Source organism: Chiloscyllium plagiosum, unplaced genomic scaffold, assembly GCF_037043375.1.
Source record: "Chiloscyllium plagiosum isolate Xiang-an unplaced genomic scaffold, Cpla_swu_hap1 HiC_scaffold_47, whole genome shotgun sequence".
NCBI classification, from domain to species: Eukaryota; Metazoa; Chordata; class Chondrichthyes; order Orectolobiformes; family Hemiscylliidae; genus Chiloscyllium; species Chiloscyllium plagiosum.
In genome coordinates this window covers 4,401,098-4,421,414 of record NW_028270185.1, presented here as the reverse complement: position 1 = coordinate 4,421,414, position 20,317 = coordinate 4,401,098, and the positions used below count along the sequence as shown (strand labels likewise).

Sequence of the window (20,317 nt, the reverse complement as noted above, 5' to 3'; positions counted from 1 at the left end):
TCTTTCAGGTGTCTGATGAAGGAGCAGTGCTCTGAAAGCTAATGCTTCCAAATAAGCCTATTGGACTATTACCTGGAGTCGTGATTTTTAACTTTGTCCACCCCAGTCTAACACTGGCTCCTCTACATCATAAATTAGACCGCTATGTGAACTTTTTAGTTGACTTGATAGCAATCTACTTTGGAAAAGGAAATATGGAGCTTGCTAAATTGATTGTTTTGACAGCGCTTGCATGATTTTATCATGCTAGTATTATACAGCAGTTGTGAATATGATGCTCAACATTTCCTACACATTTTAAAAAGTGCAAATATTTGGCTACCTTCTGTACAGTAAATTACAATGTCTTGATTCCTTTGTTTGGAAGTGATTTCAAACAGCCTGTTGTAGTTGGATTGAACAGTAAATATAACGTTAAAAAATGAGCTGTTGTGAATGACATTGTTGTGAATGACATTTAGCATACCACACCTACGTTAAAGAATAACTTGGTTTTATGGCTGAGCCACTTAACCTTATAAGGCAATCTCCTTGAAGCATCACCTGGGAGTGGCTGTTGAGGGGTAGTGTTATCTGCATAGCTGAAGCTAAGTCTCTTGTGAAATCATGCAGCTAAAAGGTGACTCAATAATTGGCCTTTTTCTCATCTTGGCCTGTTCTACATGGTATCGTAACATGAGTATTGGGGGGAATTGTCCGCCCATCCTTTTTTAAAATTGAACAAGAATTATGCAGATGCACTGTGATATTGACTGGTAGAGGTAGCATTGCTGGTAGTACATATTTCACTGAAGGTAATCTGTTATCTACAAAGATAGGTATTTATGATGTACAAATACTTGATTATGAGGAAGTGCACATACTTTGTGCATGTAATCACCTACACATGTAAATGAAGAAGTCTGTAGGAAATGAAGTTCACTTTTGGAAGCAGGAAAAAGACCTTTAGTAATTATGCTTTTGCCCATTGCCACACCAACTTCCAAACACATTCTCAGCCAGGCAGTGTTCATTTTAACAGGAAGCTAGATTTTCTCCTACACTAGCACAGGGTGGAAGCGTGAGTGATCCTGCAAGATAACGTATAAAAACTTTTACAAATCAAAAGTGATGTGCAAGTTACTACTGGAGAGAGATTGATATAGTTAATTGTTTCACTTGGGAATTTGAGGTCAAGTATAGTGTTTGAGTAAAGCAGCATTGAGGGTTTTTGGCAGAGTGGAGCTCAGGGGAAAGAAGCTAAAACCACAGTTGGACTGTGGAAGTTGGGAAAGATGGAATGGGCTTAGTGAAAGTGAAATGTGACCAGTGCACAAAAATCCTAGTGAAAAGTTGTGGAGGTGAGCATCATACAAGGGTGGTGAGCTTGTAACCTGTTTGAAGATCTAATGGAGGGATAGCTAATATCTCTAAAACTGGCATGGGTGATGTGACAATGAGTGAAAAGTATTCTGAACAGGGTTTGAGGGGAAAATGCTACTTAAAATTTATGCTGTTTGTACACAGGTTATATTCGGAGGCCAAGAAGAAAGATTCTTGGATAATGACAGCATTGCGGCAACCATAAATAGCTGGGTATAAGAAACCATAAGTCGCGTAACAGTGGAAGAAAAAGGTGATTAATGGAGCAAATTGAAAGCAACTAGTAGGTCTGTTATGGGAACAGCCTCCATCTTGCTGATAATATTTGAACTGAAAGAGCCCTCTCTGGATCTTAATGTATAGATCTAAAATGCCACAATACGGCTTTAAATGACTAACCGTGCCTTTCAATGTAGATGGCAGTTTCTAGTCAGGAGTAGGAATTTTGGTTCACGAAAGGAAAATTGCTACCCATTAATGTCTGAAGGAATTTGTAATGAACATTGACTTCCCCTTTTGCAATTTACATGCTAATGGATTAGTGCAAGCTATTAATGGGTTGTGCGCAATCTTAAAAAATGCATACCTGTGATCTAATATCCAATTCAGCATTGCCAGTAGTGAAGAGGGTTCATTATCCCATTGTCTGCTGGCACTTCACTAATGATCCCAAACTAATCCCACTAACTGACTGCATCCCTGTAGCTCTGAATCATCATCATCATCTACTCACATCTCCTGTCTGTCTTTGCTTAATTTTCAAAATCTCTGGCTCAGTCATTGCATGATGGCAAGCAAGTCTGCATTAAGAAATTTCTCCCCTGCCCCCTCCCTCTTGGCTGTTTTAATTTTGACTTGAGTTCTAACTGCAGGGTCTTGTTTATATCTGCTCCCTTCAAATGTATAATGAAGTTCAAATACACTTTAGCCACTGCTTTAGCATTTCAAACAAAGCAACCTAATTATTTTGGCAATTGAGCAAGGTGAGGCACACAAGTCTTTGACAATGTTCTTTTGGTAAACTTTTTAAAATATATTTTTAAGAAAAATTTTTAAATATTGCAACAAATACAAAACAATGTAATTCAAAACAGTACAAAAATAGTACAAAACTAAACCCAAATAATAAAAACAATTCCCCAACCCACCCTCCTATACAATTGTATAAACATATATAGAGAAGTATAAAATTAAAAAAAAACTAAACTAGCTATTTAACTAACTAAATACCTCACAACAAACAAATAAGTAGTAATAACTCAGCCCAGCCAAACAAAACACTCATACATTCACAGTTCCTCCTCCCTGGATATTGGACTCATGAAACTCAATCGTTACAGCTATATAAAAGTCCTTGTTTGTGTGGCAGATAAATCTGTGTCCAGGTATTTCAAAAAGGGTTGCCATGTCTTGTCTTGTAAAAATTCTCAGTTTTGTGGTGTACCATATTTGTGAGAAAATCCAGGGTAATATATTCCATAACAATCTTCCGCCAACCTGACAGGCCTGGGGGGTTTTCTGATATCCGACCTAGCAAGATATTCATGCTTGGACAGAATGTAAGAATATTGAAAAGTTTTTCCTTTTATGAGTCTGCAGGAAATACAATGGATAGGCCCAAAAGGAGCAAAATAGGGTCCTTCTCCACCCCCACACCTAAAATCCTCTCCATTGCACCCACCATAGCGCTCCAATATGTTTAAAGCCTGTCACAAGACCAAAGACAATGGGTAAGAGTACCCGTACAGACCTTGCACTTGGGACATGCTGAAGATACCCCTGGTTTAAATTTTGACACAGTCTGGGGCCAAGTGGACCCTGTAGAGAATCTTCAACTGTAAACCATGGGTCCTATTGCAAATTGATATCTTCCTTGCATTCTCCCAAATATCCTCCCATGCCTCTGAAGAAACTTCAACACCCAGCTCTCTTTCCCACATCTTGCAGAGTCGATCAGACTCATCTGACGTGGCACCCCCGATTGGTGATATAGAGTACTGACAGAGAGTATACTCTTAGCCATTAGTACCCCTCTTTCTATGTCAGATTTGTAGGGATCAGTCAAAGTGTGATCTATTTTTGAATAAAATCCCTAACTTGAAAAAAATGAAAGAGGTCTCCATTAGGTAACTCATACTTCCGTACTAACTGATCGAAGGACATCATTACATCTCCCTCAAATAAATCACCCATGCAAGATATACCCCTAGCTGCCCAACGTTTAAATCCCGAATCTATCAAACGTGTTTGGAAACTTGGCATACCCACTAAAGGTGTAAACAAAGATGTTTTGCCAATATTACCTTCCCTCTGCCGAATTGCCCTCCATGCTTTAACAGTATTGATGACTATTGGGTTATGGCAATATTCCCTTACGGTCCTCACTTTGTCCAAAAACAACAACACTGGTAAGGGGGCACCTTGCCTGGGAGGCTTCGATATCTCGCCATATTGAAAGAGGGTCCCCACAAACCCAATCACTTATGTAGGTCAAAAGCGAGCTTAATTGGTAATTTTTAATGTCCGGAAAGTCTACTTCCCCCGATCTGAAGCAACTGCAGTTTGGCTAATTTAATGAGGGGCCGTTTACGGTGCCAGATAAAGGAGCTGAACCAACTGTTCAGTCTCCTGAGTGTGTTTGTTGAAAATCGGGGGGAGCATCTGTATAGGGTATAGCAAACGAGGGAGAATATTCATCTTAAGCGCTATCTGACCCAACCATGAGACTGGAAGTGCCTCCCATCTTTGGAGATATTGTTTAATTTTTTCAAATAATTGAGTAAAATTGGCTTTGAACAGCCAATCCAGAACTGGAGTAATGAATATGCCCAAATACACACAACCCCCCTGTGACCACCTAAATGGGAATCTATAGTCACTAAGCCAACTCTTTCGTAAGGCCACTCGTAGGCATAGCCTCTGATTTAGCAAAATTAATCTTATACCCTGAAAAAGTGCCAAACGCGTGAATATATTGTATCAGGCAAGGCACTGAGACTGCTGGATTTGTCCAGAAATTAGAACATCATCTGCATACAGTGAGATCATATGTGATTTTGACCCCACTTCTGGAGCTGATCTATTGAGATCCCCATGAATGGCCTCTGCCAACGGTTCAATCACCAAAGTAAAAAGTAATGGTGAAAGGGGACAGCCTTACCAGCTGCCCCTAGAAATATTAAAATTGCTTGATCGTACCCCGTTGTTAATGACTGCAGCAAGGAGTACACTGTAGAGAACCTTTATCCATCTTATGAAAACTTTGCCCAGACCAAACTGGTCTAGAGTATAGAAAAGGTACAGCTACTCAACTGTCAAATGCCTTCTCTGCATCTAAAGGAATCACCAATCCCTGTATTGACTGCTGTTGGCATGCTTGAATTACATTAAGCAGCCTCCTAACGTAATTGGAAGATCTGCGACTCTTTATGAAGCCCGTCTGATCCTCTTTAATAATAGAGGGTAACACAGTCTCCAGCCTTAACGCAAGAGCCTTAAGAGAGGATCTTAAAGTCCACATTTAAGAGTGAGATGGGCCTGTATGAAGCACAGTCTTCTGGATCCATCCCTTTTTTTTTAAGGATAAGTGAAATATTGGCCTGCCTCAGATGGTGGGAGACAAACATGACGACTGTATGAATCATTAAATATATTCAGCATCGGGCTGACAGTATATTTATAAATTCCTTATAGAATTCACTGGGAAGTCCATCAGGACCGGGCGCCTTTCCACTCTGAAGCTGTCTCACAGCTTCCTGCACTTCTTGCTCTGATAATTGGGGCATTGAGAAAGGACTGTTGTTTGGGAGTCACACCCGGGAGCTTCAGATCTCTAAAAAACCATTCCATTTTGGCCTGCCCCTCCTCACAATTCTGACTGATCTAACTTGGAGTAGAATCTCTGGAACGTCACATTAATCTTTTTAAAATCGCATGTTAGGTTCCCAGACCCTTCCCTAATCGCTGTAATCGTTTGTAGGGCAAGGTATGCTAAGTATTTGCCTGGCTTGTCACTATGCTTGTATAACCTTTGCTTTGCAAAAGCTAGCTCCTTCTTTGCTGTCTGTGAGAGCACGGAATTTAGTGTAGACCGCAGTACCGTAATCCTCTGTAGTTTGACCAACGAGGGTCTGTCAAAATAGGCCGCCTTGGCTGCCTTCAACCATGCTTCAAGGAGATGTTACTGCTCGCCCTTCTGCTGCTTCCTACTGGTGGAATATGAAATAACTAACCCTCTGGCATAAGCTTTGGCAGTTTCCCAGAGAACAGATGAGCTATCAACCGAGCCTATGTTGATGTCTAGGAATGCCTGAAATTCCCCAGAGAAATACTCCATAAACTTGCTGCCCATGAGAATAAAGGGGTCCATTCGCCGGTACCTTGAATCCACTGTAATATCCTTAATTTTAACCATGAGGTACACTGGAACATGATCAGAGATGGCAATATTACCAATCGTACAGGATGCCACCAGATCCAGGGTTACCGCAGGGGTAAAAAAAAATCAATCCTCGTGACATCTATGCGGATTGGAGAAAAACGTGAAATCCCTACCTGTAGTGTGGAGACACCTCCAGACATCCACCAACCCTAATTCCCCACATAGACCCAATAACTGTTTAGTTTGTGTAGATGGTATCTAGGGACCTTTTAGGCAACCTTCTACTGTGGGGTCCATGAGGCAGTTAAAATTCCCCCTATAATGTGCTGAGACTTGAGACTTATCAGTTTAGAAAAAGCATCTACCAAGAATTTAAAAGGATGAGCTGGGGGACAATAAACATTTAAAATGCCATATTCTTCCATTTATCAAGGCTTTAAGAATTACAAACCTCCCATATGTGTCTTTAACACATTCCAACAATTTAAATGAGATTTTTTTCCTTACCAATATAGCCACTCCCCTACTTCTGGTATTAGATGAAAAATAAACTCGGTCAAAGCCATTCTGTCGTAATTTCAGATGCTCCTTGTCATCCAAATGTGTCTCCTGTAACAAAGCAATATCCACCTTCTCCTTTTCTAAGACTCAAGAATACCTTCTTCCACATAATTGGTGAGTGACCTTCCCTTGATATTCCAGGTACACCATTTAATCAACTCATTAGCCATAATCTTCTGCAATTACATTTAAGTTACAGAGAGGAGGAACCCGAACCACAAATTGCTGAGCCTTAGTGTTGCATGGTCCACCAAATATTAAAACTACATAAACTAAAACCACTACATTTAACAAACATGCAAGATTATTAAAAATAAAAAACAACAAAAACCAGCAAACAAACCAACATTTAAAGCGCCAATAGCGCTGAGTAGGGGAACTCACCCCCTGCCCGGAGGGGGCAACTACCCATCCCGAACTGCCCATAAATAGGCATCCAACCATCTCCACCACCTTCACTTCTCCCAGCTAGAGCCGCATCGCAAGCACAAGCTAAAAAGAATAAACACCCCATAGAATATCAGTATGAATAAAAAAAATTCTTAAAGAAAAGGGGGAATAAATACCCCACCCATCCTTTGGTATGTCCTAACTTAGAAATTTAAAATGTATATCTTAACCACCGCCAGACAGTTTGAACCAAATTATTATCTATAGAGGGGAAAAAAGGGGAAAAACAAAGCTCCAACCGGATTTCCTCTCTTTCTTTTACAGAATGATAAACGCATACCCAAGCAACAATATTTATACATACTAAATTGTTTAAATTAGGTTAGTTTGTCCACAAAGTCTCTTGCCTTCTCCGATTGTCAAATAGATGCATGGATCCATCTAAGGTGATCCGAAGCACTGCCGGATATCTGAGTACTGAATCCCAAGCTCCTTCAATCTCCTCTTGACACCATCATGCGATTTTCGTTTCTGGATCACCACCGCTGAAAAGTCCTGAAAAAACATGATCTTCGACCCCTCGTAAATTAGGGCCTTTGGATCCTTCCCCTGGAGTCTGGAAGCCTCCATGACACTCTCCTTATCCTGGTAATGATGTAACCGCACCAGGAAAGGACAAGGGCGTTGACCCAGACCCAGACCCGACCTCCGCGCTGCGACCCAGTGAGCCCTCTCTATCTTCAATCCTCTCATGCCAATCTCCAAGTCAAGGAATTTCAGAAGCCAATCTTCCAACAAATTCCGCAGGCCGCTCATCTTCCTTGCCCTCAGGCAGACCAATGATCCGAATGTTTTTCCTCCTGCCCCTGTTTTCAAGATCATCCACTTGGTCACGCAAATTACGAACCTGCGACTTGAGGGCTTTGATCTCTTCTTTGAATGAACTAGCATCAGCTTCCACCACTGTAACCCTGTGCTCCACCTCATCCGTCCTCTTCAGGTCTCCCAGCTGCTGCTCATGCTTCTGCAGCATGAGAGAAGCTGGAGCCAGCTTCTCTTCAATCTATTTCCCCAACATCTCGCGAGATTTCAAGAGCTGGTTCACCAGGTCCTGGAGAATAATCGGCTCAGAGGCTGCAGCAGGCTGAGCTGCAGGCCTGGTCTCTGATGCTCCTCCTCCCTTTTTGGGCATTTCTGGACAGCTGAAAATACAAGTAAGTCAATTTTTAAATGTTTCTTGAGGCTCCACAATCTTTCCAACGCCCCAAGAAATCCTGATGACCTGGGTTGGGTGGGTTAAAGGACCGTCCTGCTGCGATGCAAAGCTCTGCAGTGTGATCTTCTCCGATCGCCGCCATCTTAGATCCCCCCTTTTGGGAACCTTGACAAGTAAATATTAGAACAGGTTGCCTGACCAGTTGCCTTTTTACAAATGTTTGCAATTTTAAGCAGTTTTTCTCCATAAAAAGATCTGGTAGGGTGGAATCTTTTTGCAACAATTGTTGGGAAGAACGAACTTTCCTAAAGGGTTGACGTAACCCAGATCGCCATGATTTCTGAAGGTGATTTATCTTGAATTCATCAGAGACTGTCTGTTTGATCAATTACAATCTCTAGTTTAAATTTTAGTATGTTGCTATATGCCTGAGTAAAGCATCTAGAAGTTATCAAAATTACAAGGACAAACAGTCCACCACAGCTGAGCACATGAACACGATCATACACTGATTGGAAGGAACTGCAGATTAGTTCTATTTTGATTTGGTAACTTTACACAAGGAAGCCTAATATAACTTTGTTATTTGTTTAAGCGTTTTATCATTTCTGAGGCTTATTCTTGCATTTTACACCTATCTGTAACTTTAAATGTTGCTGTCAAAGGAAATTTTTATTTATTAAACTAGGGTCTTGCACCCTTTATAATTCTGCAGTGGAGATGTGCAGTGTGGAACTCCTTAAGATTTTGTTGTTTGTTTTTTTTTCATTCAGAGCTGCATTGTCTGAAATTTAAAATTAGTAAGACCTGAAACAAGAGCTGTGGAATTTGAAAGCCTCATTCGCACTTGACAATAGCTTGCTTTACGCAGAATGTCCTCATGAGACTGATTTGATGACTCAAAAACAGAAATTCCTCTGTTTAATGTGAATTATTTTAGCCTTATCTCCTCAGACATTTTTGGTTAGATACTTGTTTTCTCATGAATCCACTTCATTAACAAATTTAAACTTGACCACTTCCCTCAGTCTACAAGAGTCTGTAGCTCTTGAGTACGGCCACAGGTTCAAGTCCCACCTGCTCCAATGATGTGTAGTACCATGTGAGCAGATTTATAAAACCTCTACAAGACTAAAGTAGCAAACAGTGCAATGGTTTCTTGAGCACTTGCATTATTTGTAACATCAAGTTGTTTTGCCTCTACTTAAAACACTGGTTTTTGACTAGACGCAGTTAATGGGGCAGTGAACTCATTCTCTGACACTTGCTCAAGGCCAGTAAAATTGTAAAGATACTTTGTTTTGAAAGTATTCTTTGACTTTTGGACTGCTATGTTGTGATTTTTTCAAATGTTGGCTTAAGGGCTCTGATTAAATACATAGTTGAAACTTTATTGCTGGAACAGCACAGCAGGTCAGGCAGCATCCAGGGAACAGGAGATTCGACGTTTCGGGCACAGGCCCTTCCTCAGGAAGGGCCTGTGCCCGAAACGTCGAATCTCCTGTTCCCTGGATGCTGCCTGACCTGTGCTGTTCCAGCAATAAAGTTTCAACTTTGATCTCCAGCATCTGCAGACCTCACTTTCTCCCTGATTAAATACATAGCCACTGCTGAAAATCATAACTGAAAAATTATTTCATCCTACTACTGAAAAGGGGATAGTAATTAAGATTATTTTACCTATTTTTAATAAGTTTTAAGCATGGATGTGCTACAGCTTGTTTTAATGCTTCGAATGTTTGTTGTATAAGAAGCCTCAGTTGTTTGTGTTGGTGTTGATTAAATCTGCTTAACATTAGTGCCATTTGCTTGTTGTTGCAATACAGTACTCGTCCCCTCAAACTGTAACCTATGGGTGACTAAGAACCAAGGTTATGATATGGCAGAAGTTTGGATGGTTACCATGTGTAATTAATTATTTAAACATTCTGTAGTGTCCTCTTGTTTAATCAGAAATATGAGCTGAATTTGTGGCTTCTGTCACTACACTTAAAGGTATTCTGTGTATGTAAAAACATCCAAACTGACTGGATGCATCCATTTGAATAAAGCCTCAGCACCAAAGAATGTTGTTTCTGAGTGGTAGCTTAACTCAGCTAGATGAAATGAGGAAATGTGTTTCCAGTTCATAAACTTGTCATAATTTGCTCCCATTTTCTGTTAAAGGCAATCCTTTATTTACTCTGATCTCCTCCTTGTTTTGTAAGAATTAATGTTCAGATGTAAATCTGTATGTACAAATTTGAAGAGGGGGTCCTTTTGTGTATCATTCTATTGTCTATGAATGCACTTGTACAGAGATTACTTTTGTGAATATGGTTCACAAAAGCGGTGAGGGTAGTTTGTATACACTGAAAATTCTAACAAATCTGTGCAAATTAATTTCCACTGTAGAATTGTCATTTAAAACCTGTTAAAATTGCAAATTTTCACAAGGTCAGTCAGCTATCAATCTGAATATTTACTCCCTGTTTAACACTTCATTTGGCAATAAATGAATACACTGAGCCAGCAAAGCTGTTGTTGATTACTCTAAATGTGTTCTCCACTGTTTACATTTGCACTTCAGCTGGGTGCTGATCAGGAAGGATAATTGCACTGAATCTCCTTCTTGAGCTGAATCTCCTTGAGATCATGTACATCATTGTTGCTTTGATTTAAGATCTGCTAATTGGATCTAAAATTGAGATATTCCTGGCCTGTGGCCATCAATTAAGTGCAACTGTTATGAGACCAGGATCCCAAAAATACAAAGTTGCTATGCAGCATCATTTCCGATGCTGTTTTATCAAGCACTAACATCATGTTTTTAATGGTGTTAGACTATTGACTCAACTATGACTACTTTTATTTTAAAATATCTTCAGAACATTTTGGCAAATAGCTTCATGATCAAATTTTCTGCATCTTGAGAATCACGCTTTCGTTAAAGAAAACTGTTCAAGTTAATTTGAGCTTTTTGACTTAATGTTTTTCCAAGGCTTGAGTATAAAAACTCAGTTTTTATACTTGCATACTTTTATACTATGAGCAAACCAGTTGTGGATGCCTTTATTCCTTTTTAGTGTTGATTTATAATTAGTATGTATTTTTAAAGCTGTCTTTTTGCCACAAACCATTCTTACTATTCGAGTCTTGTAAGCGAGAGACACTGCCACAGTGAGTAGCTGAGGGCAGGATGATGAGCACTTGAGATAGAAACAGAAGTTATGTTAATTATAAAGAAGGATGAGTGGCATGGTGGCTCAGTGGTTAGTTCTGCTGCCTCTCCGCTCCAGAGACCCGGGTTCAATTCAAGCCTCCGATCGCTGTCTGTGTGGAGTTTGCACATCCTCCCTGTGTCCATGTGGGTTTCTTTGCCAGGTGCTTTGGTTTCCTCCCACAGCCCAAAGATGTGCTGTTTAGGTCAACTGGCCATGCTAAATTGACCAGTGTGCAGACTAGGTGGGGTTAGCCATGGGGAATACAGCGGTAGCAGGTGGATCTGGGTGGGATGCTCTTCGTAGGGTTGGTGTGGACTCAATGGGCCGAATGGCCTGCTTCCACACTAGGGATTCTATGGATTCTTTAATTTTTTTTGTCTGGGTTAATTGGCTTGTTTCTGTCCTGTATGTTCTGAAAAGCCCATGTGCATTGATACTATTATATTTACACAGACATTTTGGACTTCAAGATCGGTTGAATGTTTTGAGTGCCCAAACAAATTTGTTTCCACCCACTTTCTCCAAAAGATAATGGATATTGTATCACTGCAATTTTATGGGACGTAGGTTTCTATTAGTGCCATGGCAAATTCTGAAATTGAACTCATTTGGGGTAAAAAAACTACCAAAGTTGCTGGATTATTGCAAAAACTATAATTTTTCAACCACCTTCAGCGAGGAAATTTGTCATTCATATTAGATCAGGCCAATTCCTGACTGTACTCTTGCATTGCTAAGTTATGTTGCTAACCTCCAATGTCTTGGCAAAACGTTTTAGTTGTAGGAAACTGGATACAAGGCCTGTTGTTCTCATCTGAAGGCAATGGAGGTTGGATCAAAATGAGATCCAACATGTTGTTCAGAAGCCAAATTAAATGGTGAAGTTCCATTACAATATTGTGGTTTAATTTTTCCCTTTGGCGTAGGGTATGTAAGCACATTACTCACCATCTGAGTCAAATGGATATAATTTAAGTTCCTTCTGCAGAGAGCACAGGATCCTTGTCTGATTCTAAAGTACTCACCATTTCAGGCTGAAGATGCCACCTTTTAAAAAGGAAATACTAAATGTTGTAAATCTGCTCTTCGTTAAATGTAAAATATTCCAATACTGTTTGAGGAGAACTAGGGAATTTTGCTTAGTCATAGAATCAAAGAATTCCCACAGTGCTCATCAGAAGCCATTCAGTCCATCGAGTCTACACTGACCCTCTGAAAAGCATCCCACCCAGACACATTCTCCCATCCTTGTAACCCTGCATTTCCTATGGCTTATCCACCCAGCCTACACATCCCTGAACAACACTATGTGCAATTTAGCACGGCTGACCCACCTAACCTGCACATCGTTGGACTGAAGATACTGGAACACCTGGCACAAACCCATGCAGACATGGGAAGAATGTGCAGACCCCAGACAGCCACTCAGTGCTTGTGTTAGTTGTGTTTTAATTTCCTTAAATGAAGGACTGTAAAGTGCTTTGACACAGATGTTGGAAAGTATATAAATGCGAGACCTTTTCACAAATTGCTTTTGAGAAATAATCCATTTTGTGATTGACCAAACCCCACACCCTCAAACATTTTATGATAGCCTAGATCCTAACTTTTTATTTTTTTAAATAAGTGCCAGACATTTTTGGTCAAAGTAGCAGATTTGAAACAACATCTTTATTCCTACAGTATAGTTAAAATACAAAAGAAAGCTGAATAACCAAACTCTATTGGTAAACTTAGCTAAATAAATGTATTATTCTGTTATGAAACAGTAACTGCTCCAATATAGTAACATCACATAAACACACACTTGGCGAAAGGCAAATTCAGTAAAATAGGTTGTCATACAGGCAATTCTCCAGTCCAGGAGGGCAAAACAAACAAATCGGAGTAGCACGAAGAGGTATACTGCAGCTTCCAAATCCAGCTTCAAGACCCCAGCAATTGCTGCTTAAAACTAAAGCTAAAAATTCAGATTCTCTGGGAGCTTGCCCCACCATACAGGCTGCTTCTGTTGTTCCTACCTACCTTTTTTTAAAAAAAAAACCAAGGCATCACTAGCTATTTACTTTATGGGGCTTTCAGTAGACAGCTCGGTACTCTCTCAAAGCCTCTGTTCCAACATAAGACAAAACAACAGTTAAGAAATTTTGATCTTGTATCATAAGGCGGCAATGGGTACCTGCATGGGTCCCAGCAATGCCTGCCTCTTAGAATATCTGGAACAATCCTTCTTCCATGGCTATATTGGCACCACCGCCACCTTTTTTCTCTGCTACATTGATGACTCTATTGGTGCTGCATCTTGCTCCCACAAGGAGCTTGAACAGTTCATTCACCACACCAACATCTTCCATCCCAACCTCCATATTTCCCTGGTCTATCTGATACCTCCCTCCCCTTCCTGGACCTCTGGTGACCGACCACAGTCCGACATTTACAAAACCACCTACTCCCAATTCATCTGCCATATCTGTTCTCAGGATGAGCAATTCTATTCCAGGACATCCCAAACATCTGCCTACTTCAAGGAGTGTAATTTTCCTTCCTCAGCAATCAACAGTGCCCTCAATCGCATCTCCTTCATTTCCCACACTACTTCATTCCTGATGAAGCGTGGGCAGGGCCTATGCCCAAAACGTCGATTCTCCTGCTCCTTGGATGCTGCCTGGCCTGCTGTGCTTTTCCAGCACTACACTCTCAACTCTCCTCTGCATCAGTGAGACCAAATGCAAACTGTCAGGGATTTTAAGGGTGGTACGATGTTTAGCACTGCAGCCTCAGCACTAGGTTCCCAGGTTTGATTCTAGCCTCGGGCGACTGTCTGTCTGTGTGGAGTTTGCACATTCTCCGTGTCTGTGTGGGTTTCCTCCGGGTGCTCCGGTTTCCTCCCTCAGTCCAAAGGTCTGCAGGTTAGCTGAATTGACCGTGCTTAAATTGCCCATAGTGTTAGATGCATTAGTCAGAGGGAAGTGGGTCTGTGTGGGTTACTCTTTGGAGGGTCAGTGTGGACTGGTTGGGCTGAAGGGCCTGTTTCCACACTGCAGGGAATCTAATCTAATATCTCTGGCCTGTGTACTAACCAATCACTTCAACTTCTACTTCTCTAAAGACACACCCATTCTGAGAAGAGCTGAGATACATGGGAGAGGGGTGGGGCTATGGGGAAGGCAGCTGAAAATGAGAATGCGATAAGTAGATGGTGGTTGGGAAGGTGATAGGTCGGAGAAGAGGGTGGAGCGAATAGGTGGGAAAGACAATGGACAGGACAAGATGGTAGTACCGAGTTGGAGGCATGGGTCTGGGATAAGGTGGGGGAGGGGAAATGAGGAAACTGGTGAAATTCACATTAATCCTGTGAGGTTGCAGGGTCCCAAGGCGGAAGTTGAAGCATTCTTTCTCCAGGTGTTGGGTGGTTAGGGTTTGGTGATGGAGGAGGATCAGGACCAGCACCTCCTTGGTGGAGTGGGATGGTGAGTTAAAGTGGTCAGCCACTGGCTTTGAGGATGTAAAACAGAGGTCCTTCGCAAGTTTCCATGGCTGAATATTTCTCTCTCCCACTCCACCAAGGACATGGAAGTCCTGGACTGCCTCCATTGCCAAGTCTTAACCACCTGATGCCTGGAGGAAGAACTCTTCATCTTCCACCTTGGGACCCTGCAACCATGTGGGATTAATGTGGATTTCACCAGCTTCCTCTCTTCTCTTCTCTCTCTTCCCCCCCCCCCCCCCCAGCCTCCCCACCTTGTACTAGACCCATGCCTCCAATTTTAAAAAAAAATACAAAAATCTTCATCCTAAATGCTAAGGGATATGATTTTAACAAGACTTTTGAGGTTCCCCCATGTTAGGCTGATATAAAAGGTGAAGTCGCATGGGGTCGGAGATGAGCTGGTAAAGTGGACACAAAACTGGCTTAGTCATAGCAATGGAAGGATGTTGCAAAAGATTAGTAGTTTAGAACTATGTTCATGCAGCCTTAGGCTAAAGGGCCTATTCCAATGCTATATTGTTTGCTTACTCAATCTCTTAACCTCCTTACCCATTAATCCATCTTGTTAACCTTTGCAGTGTAAGATAATTGCATCCGTCTTTGGGATGGAGAACAAACTCCATATAGTATTCCAGGTGTGGCCTGGAATTGCAGTTGGATTACATGAGTAAAGAAATTCACCTTGCAATAAAAGCAGTATCTTATTTGCCTTTCTAATTGTTGTACTTAACACATTCTTGTACAAAGCCACCAAGACTCTGAACATAACAATTTTTCAGTCTTTCTGAATGAAAAAATCCTACCTGTCTAGTTTTCCTTTCACAGTAGATAATCATTCTCCACAGATTCCATATCCATTCTAACCATAACCCTACCACTCAAGCCTACCCATAATCCCATTTCTACCTCTTTGCATCATCCTCCATACTGACTTTTTTAAACCTAAAATTTGTCAAACAAGATGTCTTGTATTCAATCTTTTCATCCAAGTTATTGATCAAAATTATAAATAAGACACATGCACAGATGCTTTGATACCTCAATTATTGCAATCAACTTTGAAAGTGACCTTTTTTAGTTCTTGTTTCCACTTTGATTAACTGGTTCTCAATTAATGCCACTACTTTTGTATATAACTTGTGGCATTTTTAGTAAATATTTTTGCCAAAAAATATTATTTGTCAGTAACTAGGGGGTCACAATTTTAAGATTTTCAGCAAGAGAACAAAAAGTTAGATGAGAAACTTTAGTCAGTTAGGATTTGGAATCTGCCTGGGAATGTGGTGGAGGCAGATTCCACAGGAAGCTTCAAAGGAGCGTTGAGTATAATTTGAAAGTGAAGTTGGTGGGCTGGAGAGTGGGATGGGCTGGTTAACTCTTTTTTGAGAGCCAGTACAGGTATACTGGGTTGAATGGCCTCCTTCTTTACTGGTAAAATTCTAATAAATGTTTTATAGTTTCACCATTTCCAAACTTAGTTACATTCTCCAGTCACCTTCCCTTTCATAAATTTGGCACAGTTTTAAGTATAGATTTGCAGGCTTCTATTAATTGTAGCATTTTTCCCTACTACTGAGTTGCTGGCTGCTGTTTTGTTTTTGAGGGTAGTGGAGTCTTATTATCAATCTATAATGGCTCTGCTGTAGATCTAAAATCAAAGCGAACACATCCATAGTCTCTATTGTACCTCTTAAAAGTTGGAGGGTGCAGGCATTGGTGTGAATTGATGGCTAATTGCAAATTGGCACTAATTGGGGTTTCAATTGAATGTTTATAACTCAATCAGTTACAACTGTCTTAAGATTTATGCTTGTAATACTTCACTTCATGAAGAAATGTACAACGGAATTAATTATTACTCCATTATTCACCAGCTCACTCACTAAACTGCATTTTGATCCACTGGTTTTGGCTACTTTTAGTCCCATTCATTTCTGTGATGCTCCTACCTTTTAAAGTTCCTCATTTTCATTTGTCCCTTGGTTCCCAAGCTTTCCATGCTTTCCACAATATCTGTCTGTTTGCTGTCGAGACTGATTTTTAAAGTATTTATTTGATGTCTATGCCATTTTCTTAGTCGTCTTTATAATTTCTTAGCCTGAATGTGAGTTCTTGTTTTTTTTTAAACAGACCTTTACAGCATGGTGCAACTCTCACTTGCGTAAGGCAGGGACGCAGATTGAAGTAATTGAAGAAGATTTCAGAGATGGACTTAAACTTATGCTACTACTGGAGGTGATTTCAGGTGAGGGCAAGCAAACTCTGCAAAAGCAAACAGCTTTTAAAAAACCTGTCCAGCCTTACAGGAGTCTTTTCACTCATTGATAAAGAAATAACTCTTACCATGTTTGAATGGTCACACTTCCTTTTTCCTTCTGTTGAAACTTTTAATTGACTTACTCCCTCATGACTGGCTTAAAAACTGCGATTGATTTTATTCTGAGCAAATTGACTAGATGTGTATAGTTTAGAATGAATCATGCCCAGGCTGCTTAAAATGTCATGTTCATGCTATTGGACCCAATATTTTCACATTCAAAGAATGTGAGGGTTTCCTTTTTCTGATTTTATATTTTATTTGAACAGGATAGTGGAAGTTAATCTTCAAATACAAATAGTGATGCTATTATCTTGTACAACTAATTACCTTTAAAATTCTAGCCCAAAGAGCTAAACTGCAAATATTTTAGACTTCTCTTTCATAATCACTACACTAGTGTTCACTTGGCTTTTGGTTATGGTATGATCAATGTCAATGCGTACTTTCTTTAATCAAAGCAGGAGAGATAACAATTGACAGGCTATTATGAGCTGTTATTGAGTTCACTCACGTATAGCAAAATGTGATCTTTAAATCAAGGTCTCTGTAGAACTAAACAATGCTTTTGGATATTTAGTAGACTTCTTATGCTATACAAGTTCTAACTTTTACATTATCACTGCGTAATTTCAATGTTTTGTTCAATAGAGATTTAATGTCAATGCTCGTGACATTTCTCAGAAATCCATAATCTAGTTAAAGTGAATAGTATATCTGGACTTTCTGTTGCAATGCAAAGTGTTTCTGCTGTTCTCGAATTTCTCACATTTTTTCAAAGCACTTTTTAATAAGGAATTATTGAACTTCGCTCCTTTCCTTGGATGATTCAGTGCTGGTGGCTGTGTGCTCCAGTCAATGCCAGGTTAACTGATTTTGGCCAGTTGGCATTTAGATACCTGATAGAAATATTGGCCACATCTTCCTGTTCTTGGGTTAGCAATGTGATTCATAGTTAATAATTGCATTTCCATAATAGCTACTTTGCAATGAAGACTGAGGGGGACAGCATTTTGCTAGATAGAGAGAAAGGTTATGGAGGTTGACTGAAAAGTGGAGTTGAGAATCAGATCAATCATTATCTTATCAAATGGCAGAGCAGGCTTGAAGGACCAGATGACGACTACCTTCTGTCCTATGCTCCTTTATAATGTTAGCCACAGCCCTTTAAAAATGTTCAGAGGCATCAGGAGTAGAGGGAAAAGAAAATAGTAGAACCAAGAGATATTGAAATCCATCTCGCTGTGATTCCTTTCTCACAAATGTTACAAATGGAACATAAGGATTTTTTGTGCAGGATTAATTAGAAGGCATTATTTTTGTCCCTTGCTGATGGAGGAATTCAGCAAATGACTGCCTTCAAAATTTTAGCTTCAATTGAAGTCCTTGAATGTCTGTGTATCTTACACAAGTGGCTACTGTTTGTTAACACTAATTATTGAACTTCAGACAACAGGGGCTCCTTTAATTTATGAACATTCATCTGACTTACAAACATTGCATACAGGAGTGTAATTTTTAAAGACGAGACAAAACATTGCCTTGTTATGACCAGCTACTTATTTTTCTCTGCATGGTGTTCCAACTTGTGTATGAATTGAATTGCGAATGGATTTTGGAATCGAACCCAGTTGCACCCTGGAGACTGTCTATATTCACATTGGTTGTAGTATCAGGCAAGCTGAAACCTGTTACAAACAAATGCCTGCATATGCATAATTCTAGCTGGATTACTAGATAGTGATTTGTAAAAATATTACCACCCTTATTGAGATCAGTTAACTCTACAAGTATCGGGAATTGAAGCTGGAACTCTAAAGTAGTTTCACGTCTTACTAGATAGATAATTAGCAGTGACTACTGCTGAATTGAGCTAAGTATATTTAAATTATGACTGAATTTAGATTCGATATGAAATTTAAGTAACATAATTGTTGTTGTCCAGCATTGCATTTGTCATTAGTCTGCTGATGGGATTTTCTTAAACTTGCATCATTTCTTCACCTAGAGATTGGGGAACCTATGGAATTCTCTGCTACAGAAAGTGGCTGGGGCCATAACATTGAAGGGGTTTAGAAGGAGTAGTTATGGGTGTAATTGGGGCTAAAGAGATTGAAGGGTATGGGTGAAATTGTGAACAGAGGATTGAGTTAGATGGTCAGGCATGGTCATATTGAAGGAGCAGACTCAAAGTGCCGAATAGCCTTTTCCTGTTTCTCTCTTTTGGATGTAGGTTTGCTTGCTGAACTGAAAGGTTCATTTCCAAACATCTGGAAATGAACCTTTCAGCTCAACAAGCAAACTTACATCCAAAACCTCAACCTGAGCTACAAAGTTTCTCAAAACTCCGTTTTTATCTGTTCAAATGTATCCTAACATTTTCTTGCTGATATCTTTCCCTAGTGTTAGGTCTTCACTGTTGTCTTTATAATCCCCTGTATCCACCAAATGTCCACCGCAGTAAAGTCTTAATTTTGAATTCTGGTATTGGCTCGTAAGTCTTGATATTCATAAGTTTGTTTTTTTAGTTATGCCCTTGGTCATTTAATCCATCAAATAAATTACAATATCTGAAACTGAAGTCTTTTTAGTATTACTGTTTCACTGGAGTTGTAACTTAAAGTAGGTTCTCAGAATTATGGTTTTGTAATTTCATCCAAGAGATTAATAAAAGAAAATGTACAATGTTTTCTTCCTTTCTTCTAGGAGAGCGATTACCAAAACCAGAGCGTGGGAAAATGAGGGTGCATAAAATAAACAATGTCAATAAAGCATTGGATTTCATTGCATCCAAAGGAGTAAAACTTGTCTCCATTGGGGCAGAAGGTAAGAAAAAATACTTGTGTGCATGCAAAATTGTGAATTAGAGACAATAGGCCATTTAAGAAGTGTGCAATCCATCTATTTGTGTCCCAAATTCCATAATCCCATGTACCCTAGATGTTTTCTATATAGTCTATCCATGGAAATATGCTTTACCACATTGCCTGCAGCTAGATATGTTCATTAATCTATTCCTCAAAATACTGGTCCTTTATATTGGTTAGCTAGCTGTAATTGGACATGCAGCCAAGACAATGGAGCTTGACAATAATGCTATAATTTTAAACTTTGAATGCCAAATGTCCTTTTGATTGGAAAGTTTATAAATTTGAGTTTTGTTAAACTCTCATATTTAAAAGACAGTTTGTGATTTGCAACTTCCTAGAGGTCAGTGTGTAATAATAATATTCCACTATGACCTGGGCCCAGTATTTTTTTCACCTTGCAACAAAGTGTAACTTTTCATCTGGCAGCTTTGAGATAGGAATGAATGTCTATGAAATTTTTCAAAGAACTATGATGCCTCTTGTCCTTATTTTTGTACACTGTCCCTTGCCAGTACCAGTAAAAAAAG

General features: G+C 39.8%; 1 protein-coding gene across 2 annotated transcripts in view; it reads left to right on the top strand.

Annotated features, from left to right (window-relative positions):
* LOC122542742 (alpha-actinin-1-like) overlaps positions 1–20,317 on the top strand; it is a 113,163-nt gene that overhangs the window by 40,632 nt on the left and 52,214 nt on the right. For both annotated transcript variants that reach the window (XM_043680731.2, XM_043680730.2), the window contains exons 2-3: positions 16,734–16,848; positions 19,627–19,746. In XM_043680731.2, coding sequence (XP_043536666.2) covers positions 16,734–16,848; positions 19,627–19,746 — 235 coding nt within the window. The remainder of the gene's footprint in view (positions 1–16,733; positions 16,849–19,626; positions 19,747–20,317) is intronic.